The sequence below is a fragment of the Dryobates pubescens genome, chromosome 1 (genome assembly GCF_014839835.1).
Source record: "Dryobates pubescens isolate bDryPub1 chromosome 1, bDryPub1.pri, whole genome shotgun sequence".
Classification (NCBI taxonomy): Eukaryota; Metazoa; Chordata; class Aves; order Piciformes; family Picidae; genus Dryobates; species Dryobates pubescens.
Genome location: NC_071612.1, coordinates 20,258,924 through 20,280,301, shown reverse-complemented (window position 1 = coordinate 20,280,301; position 21,378 = coordinate 20,258,924). Strand labels below are relative to the sequence as shown.

At 35.8% G+C, this 21,378-nt stretch overlaps 1 protein-coding gene across 11 annotated transcripts in view; it reads left to right on the top strand.

Moving 5' to 3' along the window:
- Positions 1-21,378, top strand: part of ERC2 (ELKS/RAB6-interacting/CAST family member 2) — a 458,989-nt gene that overhangs the window by 180,744 nt on the left and 256,867 nt on the right. For 4 of the 11 annotated variants that reach the window (XR_008462279.1, XR_008462289.1, XR_008462277.1 and 1 more), the window contains 4 exons: positions 2,522-2,557; positions 8,311-8,340; positions 9,177-9,370; positions 13,311-13,322. Coding sequence is in view for 1 of the 11 variants with exons in the window: in XM_054162220.1 (XP_054018195.1) it covers positions 2,522-2,557; positions 8,311-8,340; positions 9,177-9,370; positions 13,311-13,322 (272 nt within the window). In the remaining 10 variants the exon portion in view is untranslated. The remainder of the gene's footprint in view (positions 1-2,521; positions 2,558-8,310; positions 8,341-9,176; positions 9,371-13,310; positions 13,323-21,378) is intronic. The other 7 variants (XR_008462281.1, XR_008462280.1, XR_008462284.1 and 4 more) reach the window with 4 other exon arrangements.

Sequence of the window (21,378 nt, the reverse complement as noted above, 5' to 3'; positions counted from 1 at the left end):
CCACCTAAACAACTAACCCATGGCACCAAGCACCCCATCAAGTTTCCTCCTGAACATCTCCAATGATGGCAACTCCACCCCCTCCCCAGGCAGCCCATTCCAATGGGCAATCACTCTCTCTGTATAGAACTTCTTCCTAACATCCAACCTAAACCTCCCCTGGTGCAACCTGAGACTGTGTCCTCTTGTTCTGGTACTGGCTGCCTGGGAGAAGAGACTAACATCCGCCTGTCTACAACCTCCCTTCAGGTAGTTGTAGAGAGCAATAAGGTCACCTGAGTCTCATCTTCTCCTCTTTAGTTTTCTTTTGCTAGAAAAAGTGTTTACTTTGAACTTCATTACAATCTGAAGTATGTTACTTCATTTAAAAAATGAGTAAAAAAAAAAAAACACTCTAAAAGCACAGATCACTTAAAACCCTCAAAATCTTGAAGTCCTAAGTCAATCTATGGCTGTACATGTAAACACATCATACAGCCATGGAAAAATAAGCACTTATTAAAGTCAGAGAGTGTCTAGGATGTCTTTCCTATAAAAGGGGAGTATGTTCCCTGTGTATAAATACAAAGGATTATTAAATGAAAGTTGAAAACATAATAGTTTTATTATATCATAAATACAGCATAAAGCCCCAATGGAAATTCACCCAACATTTGTAGGAGACCAGGTATTTCCACAATAAAATGTACTTACAACCTTCTTTGTGAGCATGTTTGGTTGAACAGAAACAGTCACTATTGATAACAGTAGACTCCAAGCAGTAATTTTAAATTCACATTTTCTCTAATAACATACTTTATGTTCAAACCTGTAAATATCCCGTGATAAAAGTAATTGGTCCCCAGAAAACTACCTTCACCATATTTTCACTCCCTGGGAAACTAACTGAAACAGAAATCTGGGTTATTCCTGTAGTAGGAGCAACATCAACATAGTCAAGAGTAAATTAACCGGCATGTCCCCTAAGTGTGCTTATGTAAGAGCATTAACCTCTATGGAAGCTAGGAGGAATGAGCACGTTTTAATCTTTCTTTTCCCCAAAGTGACTCCACAGGGCTGTTTGTTATTTTGAGGAATTTGAATGCAGTTTACACATTACTCCTCTCTCTAAATATGTCATAGAGAAAGCAATTTTCATTACAGTATTACACAATTGTTATAATGTTGAGGTATATATTTTAACAAATGATACAAATAAATATGAAGATAGTATTCTGTCCACATTTGCTAGGAGTTAGTTTTCCATGAGTACTTAAGGTAATAGGTACCATAACTGAAAGAAGATGTATAGAAGGGGCAAGTCTAAACAAAATCTGGAAATTATTGTTTTCAATTTATTTTTGAAGTTTGTCTTCCTTTGCTTCCCCTGCTTCATGTTTGTTGGGAGAAGAATATTCATTTATTCATTAAAAATACAGTTTTGATTGGGTTTGTTTAGATCCAGTATTTTTCCGGTATTATATAACTGGATTATTTGCATTTCAGCAGGAGAAAACATGTTAATTCTAAACCCACTGTTTCAATTTTATAGAATAGGCACATTTCACAAAGTAATAAATAGGATATTTTAAAAGAGCAATTATTCATGTGACTGTACTGTGTTTTGGTGCACAAAATAATGTGTAAAAATATAGACGTGCTTATTCAGCTTCTTGTGACAAGTATTATGAACTGAAATTCAGAACATTTAAAAAAATCCATAAACCCCAGAGGAACAATAAGTGCTTTTTTTTTGGGATGGGGGAGGGGGTAGGGGTCCGGGGGAGGGGGGTGTGTGACAAAACTACACAGATTTGTGTTGATTTACTTTGTATTGCTACTAGAAGAACAGCAGAAATTACCTGATAGGTATCAAAATGCTTTATATATATAGATATATGTGTGTGTGTGTATATAATCTTCTTATCCACTCTAGAATTTCCTCATTTTGTTGTTTTTCATTATCTTAAATTTACTTGCTTACTGACATATTTGCAGTTGCGAAAGTAATTTTTGCCAAGCTGTACTGTTCCAAAGTCATTCTGCATAGAAAATTCAGTCTTGTGTTAAACAAAAGGAAAGTAATAAATTTAATGATACAATTTAATTAATCTTTTATTATTACTGTCTTTGAAGCTTTGGTGATAAATTGCAGCCTCAGCCAAAAGCACTTCTCGTGATTCATTGCTTGAGACCAGCACTTAATGTATCATCAAAAGTGGACACCTTTCTTTATTTCATGGGTTATTTAACTTGAGAAAGGGAAAGTAACACAAACTTTAAATTTCTTACTCCAGCTATTCTTTTTTAGGAGCCAAAGTCAACATTTATGTTTCCCCAGTGCCTCTCACTTTCACCAAGGAATGTTTAGAATCTTAAATTTCTTCTTTTTTTTTTTTTCCTTTCTTTTTTTTTTTCTTTTTTTTTTTTGTAATGACAAGTTCTGTGCAAATGCACTGGTTTTGTTGAGCTAATGCTGTTTTCCTGGATCTTTCCTTCTTTTCCTGTCTGTGCTTCACTCCCTTCCAACTTTGCAATGTAGCAAGCTGAACAGTTGTTCAATCAGATGTACAATCCAGTAAGTTATTTTTTAAAATGCCCGCTGTAACATATGAAAGCATGAGGATCCATTACCCTACTGTGTTGTGTGCTTCCTCTGTGGAGCTTTGCAGAATACTTCTGATGCTCACTATGCTATCTTTATTCATTACATCCAAATAAATGAACTTTGTGGACTTCAAGGCCATTTCAGGAATAAAAATGTATTAAATAGGTGTATACTTTATTTCTGAGAAAACCAAGATCCTAGCCTTTAGGTCCTCAACTTCGTGATTAGAAAAAGCATGCAGATGGTTTTATTTTTGTTGCTTTGCTTTACAGTTCCTGCTTTGCAGTACTTTATTTGATCCTTCAAACTTAAATAACTTGTAATTTATCCAGTTTATTTTAAGGGAGATGATTATGTGCATAATAATAGCTAGGAAGTAATTGGTGCTATTTCTCAGAGTTTGTATGATTAAAATAGTCCAGATCAGTTTTACTCCAAAAAGACTGTATACATTCAGCATATATACATTAAGAATGTGGAAACATTGTATTGAAGAAAATGCTGAACTATATAATGGTCAATGCAGAGGGTGATATTTGAAACAGCCAAACAATGGGTTGTTTAGCATTATTATTCTTGCCAATGCCTGCTTTAATTGCAAAATATCAGCCCTTCTGAGTTGACTGTGTTCCTTTTCCACTTTGAGGAAGAGCAGTAACAACCATTCTCTTTGGCAGAGAAAGTTTTTTGTTATTTTTGGCTGAAATGGTTGCATTTAATGCGCTGTGAGCATCACAGGACAGAGAAAAAAAAAAGATGTAACTGTAATAGCATTTTACAAGCTATGGTTTACATAGTAATCATAGTTGGAATTACCGTGTAATTGGAGGAGCGTGTATATATAGAAGAATTGGTTTTGTAGCTTAATAGCATGATAGTATAAATTAAGGGATGGTATTGTCTTCACTGAAGTCAGTGTGGATTTTGCCGTTAATGTCAGGGGACTAGGATTCCATCTTTGGAGTCTATTATTCTTAAATTTTGTAGCTTCTAACCATGTAATGGATACGACATGATTTATGCATGGGAAAAGTGAGTCCCACAGAATGTGCTGTATTTATTTTTAAAGTTATTGTTTAGCTGTTTGTAGAGTCCAGTTATAAATTAATTGTAAGAAGCATAGACCATTCAGCACACTACTGGTCAAAGAGTTTTTCCCTTTGAACAATTAACCCCTACTTTCTGTATCATCTTGGCTCACCTTTGTGCTACTTATGTTTCTGTTTATACAATTTGCACTTCTATTGTTTGTCTTTTCAGGCTGGAGTCTTTTTTGTATTAGCTTTTATCTTGATTTTCATAAATGCTTTCAGTCATTATTTCAGTATTAGTTATTCTGATGTATGGAATTCATTTGTTACTTCCTGGTCTATTTGCATATGGTATTCCAAAACCAGTCAGTGCTATTTTTATTTCTTCTGCCTTTTAAGTGCTTAATTTTCAAAAGGACAGCCTGTTGGACTTTTTTGCTCATCTTTTTTTCTTATTTATGTATCTAAGTATCATCTTGACAATGTAAGTAGTAATGATCCTTTTCTCCCTAAAACCACTTCAGATCTCGAAATGATGATTTGATGGAAGTCAATAGCAAAATATTCTTTGAATTCCACAAGGCGAGAATTTCACCTTTGTTCTTTGAGTTGGCATAAGAGCAGTTACTTGAAACATTTTTTTGTACTGCAAACCATTATGATACTTTATTTAATAGAATGTTTCCTGGCCTTTTTTTTTTTTTCTTTTTTTAGAATAATAGTGTATAAAAGAAACAGATGGCAATCTAATGTTGAAATACTGGAGTTTTAATCCTCTTCTGTTTACGTGTACCAGAGAAACATCAATCAGTCTCTGAGTAGACCTCTTCTAGCCCTTGCAAGAATACAGCATATTCTTTGTAGTAGAAGCTATTTTTTCTTACTGTGTCCCACAGGCATCCACTCCAAGTCCTTTATTGCTGAATCTAATGTTTTTTAAATACAGCAATGGAAAGAAGTGTTTTATCCTTATACACATTTGAGTACCAAAGTGGAGATGATACGGAAGGGGTATGAGTCCTCCATGCTCTATTGCAAATGATTTCACATTATAGTCACCTATGTGTATAAGTTGTGAACAGAATTTGGCATGCATTTCTGCATGTTTTGAAAGGTAAACCTTTTGAAATACCCTTTGAATTCTTGTACAAAATCAATTATAAGAAGTTAGATGATTGTTTTTGTACTATAATGAAAACACAATGGGACACTTAATTTGGAGTTCAGGTGAACATTTTTCTGAATAATGAAGACTTAATTTTTCCAAATGCTTCATCAGAGCAATGTCAGATTAAAACTTAAAGTGCTTGCAGAATCCACACTAAATTGCTTTGAACAATCCCTGAAATTAAATAAAAAACCCTTGAATTTTAAGGAGACTACAAAAAAATTATTTTTAGTTTATTGTTGTAATGTTATTACCTTTGAAGGATCTTACAAAGTAATTCCTTGCATGTAATTTCTGCCGTTGCATTTATCTTTTTTTATGAAGTACTTGGTTGATTTTTGTGTATGTTTGTCTGAAGGTATGGAAAATAAATACTACATCCATCCATCCATTTCTGTTACGCAGATTAATGCATGTGTGATTGTACCATAAAATTTTAGTAGGCTAAATAATTCATGTTGCATGTCTGTGCCACACTATTACAGTGTTTCTGTATGAAATTTGTGGTTTACATAAAGAAATGTTACTTTACATCTAAAGTATTTGTAGTACTTACTAAGCAAATATCAGAACACAGAGATAATGATGGTAAAAATTAGTGAAAATCTAATGGTAGAGTTATATGCTATGTTTACTGAATTTTAAAAATAATATCCAACAACACAGTCACAAGGCTGATGACACAAAACATCCTAAACCAATTGTGCTAGTTTGAAATCAACCTCATCTGCACACACAGGTATTATAATTTACAGATACAGATTAAGGGGTCAATGACTTTGCTACTGAGAGTTATGCATGAACCTGTCACTTTTATTCATAAAACCCCCTTAAAACTAGAAAATGTATTCTTCCCATGAAAACAGAAGTGATGCAAGCCTGTCTCCCACAGCCTGCAAAAAAGCCAAAAATTTTGCCCTGTCTGGGTGGGAGCAGGGTCAGTATCAGCTGAGATACTTTTCATCTCCTCTGTTTGACCTCAGAAGTCAAGTTCCATCTGTCAACAAATCACCTCTGATCTGAATTTAACAGTTTTCTTAAAAGTCCCCAGTTCTGTCCAAACACAACTTTTAAAGCCATAAAATATAATAGAGCTCTTGTAAGTAATTCTATACCTTTATCTTGGGAAAGTCAGATGGGTTGTTCTTTGCTGTAGTATCAGCAGCTTTGCCCACAACATGAGGATTCCCCTAAAGGAACTCTGTGAGTTGGACTACCATCTGCAGAAAGCTCTTTTGCAAGAGTGGTCTTGCTCTCCCTTTTAAACTTGCCTTCCCCATTAAGGCAATGCAGAATAGAATAGAATAAACCAGGTTAGAAGAGACCTTCAAGATCGTGTCCAACCTATCAACTAATTCAACCCACCCAATCAAGTCTAATTAATGCCAATAGTCAAAAAATATGCTATAGGAAGTAGAAGCAGTCAGCTTTACAGTTGCCTTGGAATACTGGGACCTTTAAAAAAAAAAAAAGGAATAGTCTTATACTTGTCTTTGAACTGATGATTTTATTTATTTATATGTGACATTATGCATATCTGTGCAGCACTTCAAAGTCCTGTATAAGGTGTTAATCACATAGGATTTGATCATACCTTGTAGGTTCCACTTTATGTTGAAAACCACAGGAAAATACAGTGACCAACTTTGTGCTGGGGAATTTTCCAAAAAAAACCACATCCCACAGATATGGAATGACAAGTGTACCACAGAAATCACAAGAGTTGAAATTACTTTTGCATCTTAATTTCCTGAACACACTATTGAGCAAGGATTATAGGCCTAAATGAAGGAATATAATTTATATCCATTGTTTCAGATGATCCATTGTTTCAGATGATGTTTTAATTATAAGCTGTGCAGTGGATAAATTATTTGGTACATTTCTGAGCTGTAAGATAGGAATAGTCTATGATGGCTGAATATCTGGCACCTTTGCACTGAGGCCACCATTGTGTTCTTGCCCAGTTACTTATTTTCATTAGTGAAAGCCCAGTGTACCAATGAGAAATAAAAATAAAATAAAACAAACAAGTAACAAAAAAAACCAAACAACAAAAAAACCACAAAATCATAAAACCCACGACAAGCTTCAAGCTTTCCTAGCTCTTCTACGTTATTTCTTGTCCTGATTTAAAACTATGGTAGAAGTGCACGGAGGAAAAATGTTCGGGTTGAAGCTGAGAGTTCCTGTACGCTGAGTGAAAAAAAGACTGGTTAGTAGCAGGAAGGTGGTGTTTTGCTTGTTTATGAAATGATGGATGCAAGACTGGTGAACAAAGTTAACTGCGTGCTGAAATGAAGAGAAGGGAAGGAAGGGTGAGAGGAAGAAGTATGAAAGGCTGGTAGCTTCTGTACAAGGAGCTATGAATTTACCCTTAGAAGAGGAGAGAAAATCTGAAGAGCAATAAGGAGGGCAACAAAGATGATCCAAGGGCCAGAATACCTCTGCTATGAGGGTATGTTGAGGGAGCTGGGATTGCTCGGCCCTGGAGAAAAGAAGACTAAGGGAGGACCTAACAGCTGCCCTCCAATACCTGAAGGGATCCTACAGGAAGGCTGGAGAGGGAGTGTCTAGTGACAGGACAAGGGGGAATCCTTTTTATTCTTTTCAAAAGAACACATAGTGATCATTCTGGAGAGAGAAAACACTGTCTAATATCTTCACAGAGCTGATGGAAAATGGAAGTGTTTTTTCAGCTGAAAATTGGTATTCAGTGTCTCACATAACTGGCCCCAAGTCTGAGTATTACACTTAGCTCAAAAATTTCAAAGCTTGTAAGTTTCCTGACACAATTAACACTCAATATAAAATAAACTGAAGTTTATTATTAAAGCAGGAAGATTTATGTGAAAAAGAATGTGTTGGTATCATCTCACCCCAAGAGTAAAACTACGATACGTTACCTTGAAACAAGCTTTGTGTTAGGAAATTCCATTATCTGCATAGAAGTCCGGACTGGATCCTGCCTGAAGAATAAGGCCAGTAGGATTAGTAGGCTTCTCATGTCATTCCCTTGGCTTATTGTGGTAACCAAATATTTCTTCTGAACGAAAGTCTCACAGAAGGATAAATAAGACTTAAAATCTACTATCTTTTCCTTATTATCCTCATGCTTAAATGATATGTTACATGCAACCCTCCTGGGTTTCTTTGCTAGTAATTTTTTTTTTTTAATTGTTGTATTTATGCTAACCAACTTGTTCTTTATTTCCATAGAACATTTTAACCATTGCAAAGAATATGAACCTGCTAGTATCTGTAGTTTAAATTACTTCTTTTCAAAACACATTTCATTTTGATCTGCATTTCTTTCATTGCTTGCTTGCATTCTCTATTCCCTGAAATTAAGAAGGATAAGTAAGTCCACATCTTTTCTGCATAAGGTAGTTTGAGGACCTTCAATTAAAAATATCCTGATTTTCTGTGAAATTCATGTATACGAAGAGAATGTTATCTGAATTTTCTATGTTTAATGTGCACTGCCTTAAACTACTTGTTTTTTCCTTGCCTGCTCTTTCAAGATGCCAATTAAGAATAATGGGAAGCAAGGGGTAGGCTAAGCATTGCAGTGCATTGTTGTTTCCATCTGTCTGTGATTATTCCAGCCAAGAGTTTAAAGTATTTGATGCCAGATCATGCTCCCATTGAAGTTAATTGGGTTTTTGCCATTAGGTTTGATGGGAGTAAGATTGAACTCTGCACTGTTGTTGTATTCATTGCGTTCTTTCTTGTCTGTGAAACTGCCACCCATCCATGCATGTGTTTGCCAGGTTTGTGCTGTTTTCACCAATGGTTTGTTCTTCTGATGTTTCAGGTTAAGTATTAGTGATAAGAGAAAAAGGATTATTGGGTAAAATGGCTGCCGAGAGAACTTTTTAGTTTATGCAGTTGTCTTTCAAAACCAATTTTTTCCTTTTAAATTCTTCATATCAATCTGCATTCAAAACATCTGGTGATATAGATTCAAATATGTATACATGTATCTGTGTATATATATATATATAAGGACAAAGTGTGTATGTGTAGGGGGAAAAGAAAGAATGCGGTCTGTTAAGAAATTGTCTATATATTTGAAACACTTAAAAGCTCATTGTGAATTAAATGAACTATAGGGTGATTTATTTTAAAAAGAACTCTTAAAATATGGTCACAATAATATATCCCCTCTCCTTCCAGAATAATAGCATTTGACAATAATTTTAGACTCTGAAGCTATTTTTCATTCCTTTTTCTAATGCTTCTGTGGAAAACATTGTCATTGGGCAGAAATACCCATAATCCTTTTTAATGAGGGTTTGGACTCCAAGATGAAAAAATAAAGCTCTTCAAGCAATATAAAGTATTGTCATCCTTATTTATTTTTTTTTTTTAAATGTTGATTCTGAAGGCTCATGAGGCTGAAGAAGAGGCACGGATGAATCCAGAATTTGCAGACAGAATGAAACAGCTTGACAAGGAGGCGTCATACTATAGAGAAGAATGTGGCAAAGCTCAGGCCGAGGTTGACAGACTTCTAGAAATACTCAAGGAAGTAGAGAATGAGAAGAATGACAAAGATAAGAAAATCGCTGAGTTAGAAAGGTAATACTTGTATTATTTGCCTTATGTTAAGTAGCATCTTTAGTTACTTGGTCTTCATTGAAGAATACAGAATTTTGAGTAGAATTTCTAACAGACTATTTGTTATGTCTTGCAAAAGTTAATCAGAAATGAAGAAAAGTGGCTACCTGAGAACTGCATCTCATGTCTGCTGACTATTTAAGGTTTTCAGTTTTTTAGTAGTCTCCATAAAAGGAGCGCAAATGCAAATATGCAATTTACAGTGATAACAACCCTACCAGAAAGCCTTGTTGAGGAACAATCCTGTCTTTCTACTAACTTGTAAATCAGAACTGTCCCCACACATCTTGCTTCCGTGTTAAGAGCATCACTAGTTCTTAGAGGTCCTGAAAAGTATTGGTAAGTATTTCTAACTGTTCTTATGACTATTTAATAATAATTGTAACTATTTCTCAGTGTTTCTGTAGTCTTTGTCCAATTGAAATGAATATTTTTTGACATTGATCAAGCAGTGTCTGCCTCACTTCTGTGAAGATTGTACAGTCCTTCCTTAATGGAGTCAGGAGGGTTTGTCTCATTTGTCTCATGTCTTTCATTATTAAATAATTCTTGGAACCTTCTCTCAGATGGTATGCTGCAGTTTATTTGATGGATAAGCAATCTGTGTGGGTCCCTCCCTGTACTGAGACACTCTTAAATAGATGAAAGAAAGAAATTTATGTTTTCAAATATTTTCTAATATTGTTTTCTAGTGTTCACATCAATTTTGTGATCATTTCTATAGATCCATTCAAGGCATAGCACTGCTGTTCCACTAGGGAGAATTTCCAGGAAAGGGGAAGATCTACTAGAAATTTTAATTACCTTAGGTTGAGAAAAACAGCCAGCTTGGAGAGGAAAATGTGTAGAGCATATTTACTGATGGTGGCTTATCAGCCTTCACAATTGCCTGTTGCCCAAATGTACCTTTTTCTGCAGATGCTTGGCAAAAGCTTAATCATGATAATAATGAAAGGAATATAGCTATCAATCAAAGTGTCATGAGAACAGAGACCTCAAATTTGAACTGAAAAGAGATAATTTACACTTGAAATAGAGCTGAGTGTTTACGTGACAACTTTAATTAGCAGTTACCTCTCTTACTGAATCAGAAGGATTTTAGAATACCCTGGTGTTTAATGTGTAAAGTAGATACCAGAGGAAACCATTAGTGAACACCTTATTATATATTAATGACTGTGAATTGTGCATAAACTCTCCAAAATCCTAAGGCAGCATATTGGAGAAAGATAATTCAGTTAGTGAATTTGTGTGGTCAAGAAAGTGTTGACTGTTCCTGCCATTGGTGCATGGACTAAAGGGGCAATTGCAAACGCATACTTGTAACCCAGACTGCAGACCCAAATGTGACCAAGCGGTTACTGGTTCTGTAAAGACTTGAACAGATATCCCCATTGGACTGAGTTATTGTGTGACACTAAATACAGTAATAGGCATGCTAAACTTCTGTTTCAGTGGATAATCTTAAGAGATTTAAGTGACAATCGTGTACATGTTGAATGGTTGAATACTGCAATGACAAGATTAAAAATGAACATGATGAAGCAGTGAAGCTTTTGATCTAACTTTTATAGTAAATGTCGACTTGATTTAAATATTGTGTAAACCAGTATATTTATTTGAATTAAATTGAGAATATTGATTATGGAACAATGATTACAAGGAACCAAGTGATACAGAGGTATTACTATGACCTCGTCAGAGCACAATCTTATTGTCTGAGACCCCTGTAGTGGGCAGAGTTTTCTTTTATTTTATTTGTTTTTGAAAATTCAGTGCACTTTTAGTAGTGAAATTTTGGGACACCAGTTTCCAGTCTGTTGTTGTTGATGAGGATGCTGACCCTAGAATAATTTTTCTGAAAATAATTTGGTGCCACTGACTAGGCACAGCCTTTTTGAATGGGATATACTGTACTTTGAATATGATGAAGCTATAGCTTTGCTATGAAATCTGAAGTACTTCTATAATGCTTACAGTAAGATATCTGTGGCATGATCAGCTAAGGACGGTAGTATGTTGCAAGTTATGGGAATTATCATGGTCTGAGAGCTGTTTGTGAATTCTATTAACGCAGTTTCTCACTTGATTTAACTTACGTGTAGGTTTCAGGTTTAATTCCAAATTCCTATACATACAGAATATGTGTTAGTTATTGTAAATTAGGAAATAAAAAATAAAAAAAATATAAAGGACAACCAGATTGTGTGAATTTGGTTATGGCAGTGTGATTACAAGCCCTCTAAATAATGAAGCAGACACCAAAATAATGAGGTGTGAACCCTGGTCTGTTAGAAAAAGTATCTATCTGCATTAAGGATAGGAAGGTATTACTGTCATCAACTGCCAGCATAACTCCATATGGAGAACTCCAGTATACTTCTCATTAGTCCTACTGGAGAAGGTTGAATGAAAACTGGAAACAGGTGCAGAGAGGGCCAGTGGGATAATTAAAAGAATGGAGTACTCATGTCACAGGAGGAGTCTAAACAACAGGGGTTTGTTTCTTTGGCAAAACAGAGGCTTAGTAGGGATGCTTATTCTCTGTAAATATGTGATGGGGTAAGCACTGTGGTGGAAGAAGTATGATTCCAGTAAAAGAGTGTTGGCACATAATACAATGGGCATAAATTATTAATTAAGAAGTTTAGACTGCAGAGAAAGAAAGTGATGAGAACATAGTGTAGATTGTAAGATCTTGGGCCTGCTTCTCTCCAGCGGTATGCTAGATGGTTGGTTATTCGCTTGATTGAATGTAGTTTCTAAAGCAAAGCTTACAACAATATGTAAGTTCATTTAAAAATACTAGCTATGAGACAAAACCAGTTTGGTTTTTAGACAATTTTTTATCTTACCCACTTACATTCAGGGGTAAGCTTTGGGTAGAAACACTGCAGATATGCATTTAAGTTCCTGCAGTGTTCAGACTACAATGAATTAATTCTGAATTTATTTGGAATTGAATTCTGAAAATAAGTTCACAAAGCAGTAGCAGTTCATTACATAAATGGCAAAACATCAATATATGAAATAATTGCATTTGAAAAGGTTATGGCTTTTGGAAGATTACTCTTTCATAATTGAATGAAAAACTGTCCACCAGTGGCAGCTTTAAGGATTAGTCTACCAGGGTGTCAGGCAGGGCTTCTTTTTGTCTTGCTTAATTGAAAGAGCATGTTATGTGGTTTTTAACAAATGAGTTATCAAGCATCAGAGTATTTTTAGTGTTGAGGGTATTAGTCTGATTCTTCAGACTGAAGAAAAAAAAATTGCTGTCAGCAATGGAAGGGGCTCTGTCTTAGGGATGGGATGGAAGGGAAGGGCAAATCTCTGGTCTTTCATTATTAGGTACAGTGCTTTGTGAACTTCTAAACAGGATCTTTGAACAACCTCCCAGATTGTTTAGTTGGTTTGACTTTTATGGGAAGACTCAATGAATGTGGGTCACCAAACCTATCTCAGTTCAAAAAAACCTCATCTTGGTGGGATATGATGAGATATCTGTGTGTCAGCAAACACTAACATTATCTACCTATCAGTTCTGTTTACTGTATGTATACATTTGGATGGTGGTAAATATGCATGGCTTTCCACAGTGCACAAATGACAAGATATCATTTTTTACTTTAAATTTTCTGTTTTATTCAGTGCACAGCAAGGATATACTGCTACAGAAATTCAGAAATTTTGTTTTACTTCTTGCTTTCCCTTCCCTTCCCTTTCCTTTTTTTTTTTTTTTTTTTTTTTTTTTTTTTTTTTAAATTTAAATAAAATCTGCTGGTATAACATCTGCTTGTTATATTTTTAAAGAACTAATGTGTTCCTCCCTTTATTCTCTTTTGCTGTCTTCCTCCTTATCTGTTTTTCTCCAAATTGCTGCTTTCATCCCTACTTCAACCAGCTTGACTTCCAGGTTAGTATTTTCTGCTCACCTAATTAATTGCTCCTTCTGCAATGAAGGTTGTCTATGATGCTTCGTTTATTTGGCCATTTTGATTCCATATCAATAACTTTGTCTGTCTTTGTTTTTACTTTGCTTGTCCTTGTTGTAAAGTTTTTGGTCATTCAATTTATAGATCAGAAACTTTACAGTAAATGAATGCTTTTGCAAAAAATATGGAAGAAAAAAATGTTTATTAACAACATAATTAATATGTTGTTTCTTGTAAAGATTTTTTTCTTGCAGTTTTACTTTTATTATCTTTGCTTAGGGACTTCAACAGAGGGAATAACATTTTGGTAGATGACCCAACCCAGTAGGTAATGGATTGCACAGTATCAGTAGTATAAAGATTTATTGGAACATTGGAAACTTACTCTTAATACTTTACCATCACCCCTTTTACTGTTACTGCAAACATAATAGGATGAGTTGGAGTGGTTCAGCTTCTGGTTCAGAAACTTTTAGCTGTTTGTGGTGGCCAGATTCTGGACAAGCAGATAACTGCAAGGGAGGTATGTGTATGTTTTATATGCTGTGTTTGTATATAGTGTCATCTAGTCAGATGAATGTTTTTCTTTCTTCCGGTTCTTAGATTAGTTTAGCTAGTGTTTGTGCTCGTGCACTGATTATGACTAATCTTATCAGGTATTATGATGTCTCGTGGTGCTTGTTGACAGTACAAATTGATCTAGTCAACTTTTTTTATTTCCTCTTAGAAGGCCTTGATGTTATTCTCCCCACCCCCCCCATGCTTATGAATGGTTGTAAAGTGTAAGTTAGCAAAGTCTTAAAACATCTACTTGGTATTTTAGAAACTAATGACTTTATATGCTTTGGACTACAGGTTCATCTGCTTCTTCCTTTACCCATTCATTATTTTTTTTCCTTGTGACAGGTTTTTAAGACAGTTGTCTGCTCTTCAGCTCATCCCTTCTTTATCAATTATGAAATCAGTGATTGAAACCTGAACACAGTTATATTTCCTGCACTGAAAGCTTTTCTTTAGGAAGTCTTTATCAAGTTAGAAAGCATTTACTGGCTTATAAAGGAGGACGTGTACTGCAAAGACTTTCCAGGTGGATTTAGGCAACCAGAGATACTACTGCAGATATAGATCCAGGTTATTGCACAGCACATTTCAGTAGAATCATGGCAAATGTCTGCTCTGTCTTTCTAATGTGTTCAGAAGTTTTTAGAATTTTGGTGCTGATGTATACTTTATGCATGGCACATCATGCTGGTGTGGGAGAGTTTTGGTATCTTACCCTCTAAACCAAGCACAGTTCACAGGTCAGATGTATCAGAGAAGTTTCAGACATGGATGCTTTCAAACTGCATGACAGGAGATGGCTCATTATGAAAAGACTGACAGGACAAGTTTTTTTTTCCTGGTGTGCATTAATGCACATCACAACTGCAGGTTAGTTTCCAGCTGGAAAATTTTGCTTCTGAAATTTAAGGCTTATTGATTGCAGTACTGAAACAGATGAACACTTTATTGTCTATCTGCTGCAAGCACATTTTAGTATGTTTGAATGGATAGTTACTACAACTGAATTTAAGAAAAACCAATTTGTTTTCAGATCCCTCCCCCACCCCTCCAATAGTAAATGCATTTACTCTGTAGTTGGCTATGATGAGGTTGTCTGAACGTGACCACTCTGGTGTTTCTATCAGAACATAATCAACATTGATTCAAAATCTGTCTACCCAGAGAGAGCTTAAAGAAAGGTATTGTCCTATATGGTTGATTTCACTGGAATTCAGTGATTGCTATGCAGAAACATTTGTTCAGCAGTTGGAGGTGTAATTTCTGTTATGTTTTATTGACCTAAAAAACCAGCTGACCTTTTTGAAGCAAACTGTCCTCATAACCCTGCCAACTTCCATCCCTAGAGTCCTAGATAAGTTTTAGGGTGTGATTAGAGTTTATTGTGGGATTTCAGTGAAGTGTTAAGTTTTTGCAGCTTGAATTGTCATTAAAGTAAAAACTTAATTCAAGAAACAGATCTATTAATTTCTTTAATTTCTGCCCATCAGTATGTTCTTAGCTGTCATTTGCTTCATCCATATAGGGGTTGGAATGATTAGAAAAAAATGTTGCATCGGTTTTATAATATGAGGGGGTATTGATACAGAGAGCATACAAGAAAATGGAATATTTTGGTGTAACACCCCCAGCCTCACATCCCCCATATACATTTACAAAATCAGTACAGTAGCATTATTAAAATTATTATTTGTTTAGGTTACCTCAGCTTTTATACTCCTCAAAATTTTCTGCATGCAGATAAAGAGGAGGTGAATATTTTTTTCAGTGTATAATATACTGACCAATGCTAGAAATTTTCCCACTAGCCTCTGATTCTGTCCTTCCTAATTGTTTCCATGGGAGGTTAGAGCTCAATGAAATGTGTATGCATGGTTTAACAGAGTTTTAAATTTAACTTACAAGCCATCCACAGTTTTGTCAAATGTCAGTTTGATGGTTCCAAGGGCAGAGTGATATGTTGTTCAAAGATAATTTCCCTGGAGAATTGAGATAGGGTACTAATGAAAACTGAGAGAATCTGTGATGTACATTACTCTTCTGAGAGACTGGTTATTCTGAGTGAGAAACATAGTTGTCACATTGGATAACAGGCAGATTGTTGTCATGTCTTTCTGTTTTAGTCTGTTTGCTACATACACAGCATTAACACTTTAACATTATGAACACTGTATCATTTAAATAGATTGAAAAAGATGAAGATTTGAAAAGGGATTATTTAGATTTATCTGATTGTGTGGGTTTGCACACAATTATATTTAATTTTCTTTAAGAAATAATAAAGTAGGAAGTTAATTTTGCTGAAATTCTGCTTCCTTTAAAACATGAAAAAAGGGCAACAAACAACATTACAAAATAAATAGAAATTATATTAATAAAAAGATACAAATTGTTCCCTGGGACGGGATAATGCATTATTGCTCATTTTCATCCCACTCCTGACTGTTAAATTTTATACTTCACCTTTTCTGTTTGCTTAAAGGCACACAGAGATTAAAATGGTAATTTCAGAGGTAACTACAAATGAAAGGATATTTTCTGATATAAATAAGGAAGAATGTTTTCTTACTTTATCAGTGATGTGGATTACTTTTCTGGTTTGATCTGGAGTGTGAATACTCTGGAAGCAAATGGATATGGAGCACAAACTGGCTATGAGGAGGAAAGAGCTCTATCTTTCTATGAAGGAAAAATATCAGCTTTGGATTGGATTGGACCTGACTCTCCCTGTTCATGGTGTCTAATTTCAAGACAGCAGTATTTCTCATGCTTCTCTAGATTTGCTGCTTCCAATAGTTTTCCCCAGGTGGAAGATCCACAGAGCATATTTCTTTACTTCCTGAATGTGTGAATAAAGTAGCTATACAGCGCTGTCAGCCTGGTTGCTGCCTGGGTACAATGCTGTCAGGATTCCCTGTGTACAGTGCAGGGGCGTGTGAGTGAAGAATCATTCTGAGATAGCACAGCTTACCCTCAAAAAGCTGTGACTGAAAAGAGACAGGGGAACTAAATTTAGGAATTGGGTTGTTGGTGGAACCACTTCTTCCACTTGCGTTGTTTGTTTCCATAATGCAGGAGCAACAAGCCTGGACAATGTAATTGTGGCTGGATTGAAATGCTCTGATCTGTATTTGTAGTAAGTGGAAGTTAGTATGTAAACCCAAGAAATCTACAAAGTGTAACTCATTTATTTTTAGGTATGAAGAGGTTACTGCAAAAGCATGGAATTTTATTTTTTTAAAATTGAATTATAATGGCTGGATTGATCCTGAGAACTACTAGGATGACCTAGGAGTTGCAGTTGAAATATTTGATTAATTTGCAATGAAACATGAAGCACAGGAAAGGAGGTTTAATCCTGATTGCTGTCAGACTGAGCTGCACATGCTGTGGAGCAGTTGGGTACAAAGAATAACTGGAAAGTCAGGAGTTTGTGGGGGTTTTGTTGGGTAGGTTTGTTTGGAGTTTTTTTGGGGTGTGTGTTGGATGGTAGTTTTTATTGTTATGTTTGGGTTTTGTTGGGTTTTTTTTGTTTGTTTGTTTTGCTTTGTTTAAAAGGCCAGGAAAAAGAGAAAAGCTTTACCTAGATAACAGCTGGGAAAGGATCTGATAATGCAGCCGCAGGATTGCAACTCTTTGGTTGCAAAACCCAGGCAACTAACAATTTCTGGTTACTAGTTAGTTATTGCTAACAGTATCTATTAATAAAATAGCTGACCAAGCAATCACCATATTGGATCAGATCAAATATCCTTCTCATCTAGTGTCCTGTCAGCAGCAGTATGGTTTTGTTTTTTTTTTGCCTAAAAGGTTAACGTCAGAAGAAAATGCAGAACAATCTTGGTTGTGTAAGAGGTGTGTGACAGATGAGTCTTGTGCTATGGATTTCACACGTGTTCATATAAAGTGTCATCCAGTAAAAATGTGCCGAGGAAGACAGTAGTGCGATGCACTGTGGTGGAGCTTCAGTGGCTGCTGTGCAGATATGTGTTGAAACAAAGTGATATGAACCATGGTTTGGAACATGATTTCAGTAGGTCTTTTTCATTCATGCATTACCCTTATGTGGATACTTCTAGCACGTCTCTAGGGCTTTGAAGGGAACTCTGTCAGACTAAACAATTCTTAAAGATTTTGGAAAACTTCCCAGATTATGTGTTAGGTAAATCCTTCCTCCCATGATTTTGGTTTTGAGGCGAGAAATGTTTCAGAGTTCTGTGACATGTGCTTTACTACTACCAGGCAGAGTTATTAGTTCTCTCAAGGCAACAATATCTTTTTGTGGTGCTTTTGGAGAAAAAAATAGTTGTCACACTGAAGCACTGTCATAATTTGACTGTTGATAAATCATAAACTGTTTGAAATAATGACGTTTAAGGGGGAAAGAGGGGACAAGTGTGTGTGGGGGTGCAGGGGGTGGTGGTGGAGTGAAGAAGAAGAAAAGCTTTTGGCCCAGCATGGAACTGGAGTGAATTTTGCATTTAACTCAAGAATAAGAGATACAGGACTTACGTTTTTTAGAGATTTTAAAAACAATGTTCTGTTTGGATGATTTTTTTTTTTTGTCTGTTTGTGCTGATAATTTTGATTCTAGTCCTTTGGATCAGGGAGAGAAGACAGTGCGCTTCTGAGTGGATAAAGTATGAACTGTGACATGGAGTTTACCACAGTCTTACCTTCAAGTGAAAGTCAGAAATAAGACCAAGCATTCTTCTTCATAAAAGATGTTACTATTAACTTATCTGTGATAATATTATCTGAGATGCATAGCAGAATTGTGGTCTTCATTACAAGGAGATAAAATTGATTTGGTCAAAGCTAACCAGAGAGTATTACCTTCCTCCTAATTCTCTTGTCCAAAAGGCAACAAAATTTTTGTCAGTTGCCGTAAGCTTATTTCATGAGGGGAGGTTTTAGTGTCCCCTGTTAGCCCTCCTGGCAGCAGGAGAAAATCCAAGCCCAGGGTGTCATTGTTTTTCTGTCTCTCCAAGAGGCATCCACTCAAACTTTTCTTTCTCATCCCATATCCTAATAGATATCCTAAGGAAGCTGAGCTACTCATCTTTGTTTTTTCAGTTACAAGATCAGATAGCACCACTGCAAAAATGAAATTGTGTCACAGGGTCAGCCATAGGGTGGTAGGTTATCTCGTTACACAGTTCAGGAGTTTAAACAATTATAAAGGCAGTTCAGGCAGTTGAAGTCTCGCCTTGCTCCTTTTCAGTGGAAAGCAGAGGGGGAAATACGGTTCTGGAGAAGAGTGAGAATAAGACCAACTAGATTTACTGTTGTGGAATACTGAGGACAAGAGGGGCAAAGGTGAGAGAGGACAGATAGTTTTGGTGTTTTTTTCTTCCCCTCTAAGATGGTAATACTTCAGCCAGGCATGCAAAGAAAACAATCCCTTGGAATTTGGGGATGAAACATTCCTTCAAAATGTGGCCTTTATCATAACAGACATAGACTTTTTTTTTTCTTTTGGGTTTGTCTAAATAAAAATGGAAGTTGAATTTTTTTTTTTTTCCTTCCCCTCCCACTTACACACCTGTGACTTTTTTTTTTCCCTCCATTCTATATATTTTGCTTGGTTTGTGGGTGACGTGCATTGTATCAGTGCTGAATAAGCACTTGGTGTGGATTGTGGATGTTTTGGTAGGGCGTCACTGAAACAGTTCACATTGAGACATTTAGACCTTTAACATGTATGTATTTTCCTGAGTTTTGAAGACTCCCTATATGAGAGAACCAGACTTCATGTGGTTATGATCATTGCTCTCTGCCATTTTATCTTAGGGCATAAAGCTGGATGAATTATTTGGGTTGGAATGTATAAGTAGTCTAGTTTCTGAGAAGTCTACATCATTAAAAGAAGGGTCAGTCCTACCAATATAATTTTTGCCAAGAAGGGAGAAAGAATAACACTTACTTTGAAGCTCATCTCTGTTGAACATGCTGTTTGTGTCAAAATTTCTGAATACATAGAATACATACATAGACTAAACCAGGTTGGAAGAGACCTTCAAAATCATTGCGTCCAACCCATCAACCAATCCAACACCACCCAAACAACTAACCCACGGCACCAAGCACCCCATCAAGTCTTCTCCTGAAAACCTCCAATGATGGTGACTCCACCACCTCCCCAGGCAGCCCATTCCAATGTGCAATCACTCTCTCTATATAGAACTTTTTCCTAACATCTAGCCTGAACCTCCCATGGCGCAGCCTGAGACTGTGTCCTCTTGTCCTGGTACTGGCTGCCTGGCAGAAGAGACTAACATCTGTCTGTCTACAACCTCCCTTCAGGTAGTTGTAGAGAGTAATAAGGTCACCCCTGAGCCTCCTCTTCTCCAGGCTAAGCAACCCCAGCTCCCTCAGCCTCTGCTCGTAGGGCTTATGTTCCAAACCCCTCACCAACTTTGTTGCTCTTCTCTGGACTTGTTCCAGCAAGTCAACATCCAGTGGTTGGGATGATTGCTTTTCAATTGGTATTTAAAATATTCTTTAATTTTTTTAATCATCATGACAATTGTATTAGTTAAAAAGAAAACAAGAAAGGTTAAGAATAAGGGAAACTCCCAAGTTGAAAAAAATGCTTTGGATATTAAATTTTTAGGCTATAGCAAAAAACAGCCTGAAAATTTGTGTAAATGCAAATGACAGCACAGGAAGTTACTATTTAGTTTATTAGCATATCAAAAATCTTAGGAGACTAGATTCAACCTTTTAAAATAAATTAAACAGTCAGACACAAGAGCTTTCTAACAGAAAAATTATGATTATTTGAGGTATGTTATGTTTTCTTTGTATCAAAATTTCAACCTGTCATGCATATAGGTTTTCTCATCATGATAATACCTATTTTCCCCAGACAAATCCATCTATGGGTTGTAAGTGAATAAACAGTGTCCCTGCATATTTTTGTCAGGAATGTGTCTGTCAGTAGCCCTCTTAAGGTCTCTTGTGATGTTTACTGTTTTCTACTATAACCCATTTTTTGTCTTTCAGGTTTATAGATTAGTAGGAGCAATACATTTGTATTCCAGGAATACATCCGAAACAATACTTATTACCATTGCTCATATCTTAATTGAAATTTGATCTTAGGATTTCAGTGGAGTTGGATCTGAATTTTAAAGAATTACCTTTATCTGTTGTTTTAGTCTTGACTAAATAAGTCAAACAGGAACCTATGCATGCATTTTAACACAGTGAGAACCAAACTGAAATATTTCTACTGGGTCTTACTGAAGTAATGTAGTTCAGAATGGACATTCACATGGAGAGGATTTACAGGATCAGGTCTTATGCATGACTTGCTACTGAGATCTAGAGTGCCTGATGAAGTGTTAAGATTTGTGTTATTGCTCACATATGCAAATTGTTTGTAAAGGTGTGGACTATTTATAAAGCAATAAGGGAAAAAGAAATTCAGGTAGCAATGTTGGTAATATTCTACACAGGGCATGCCTGGAA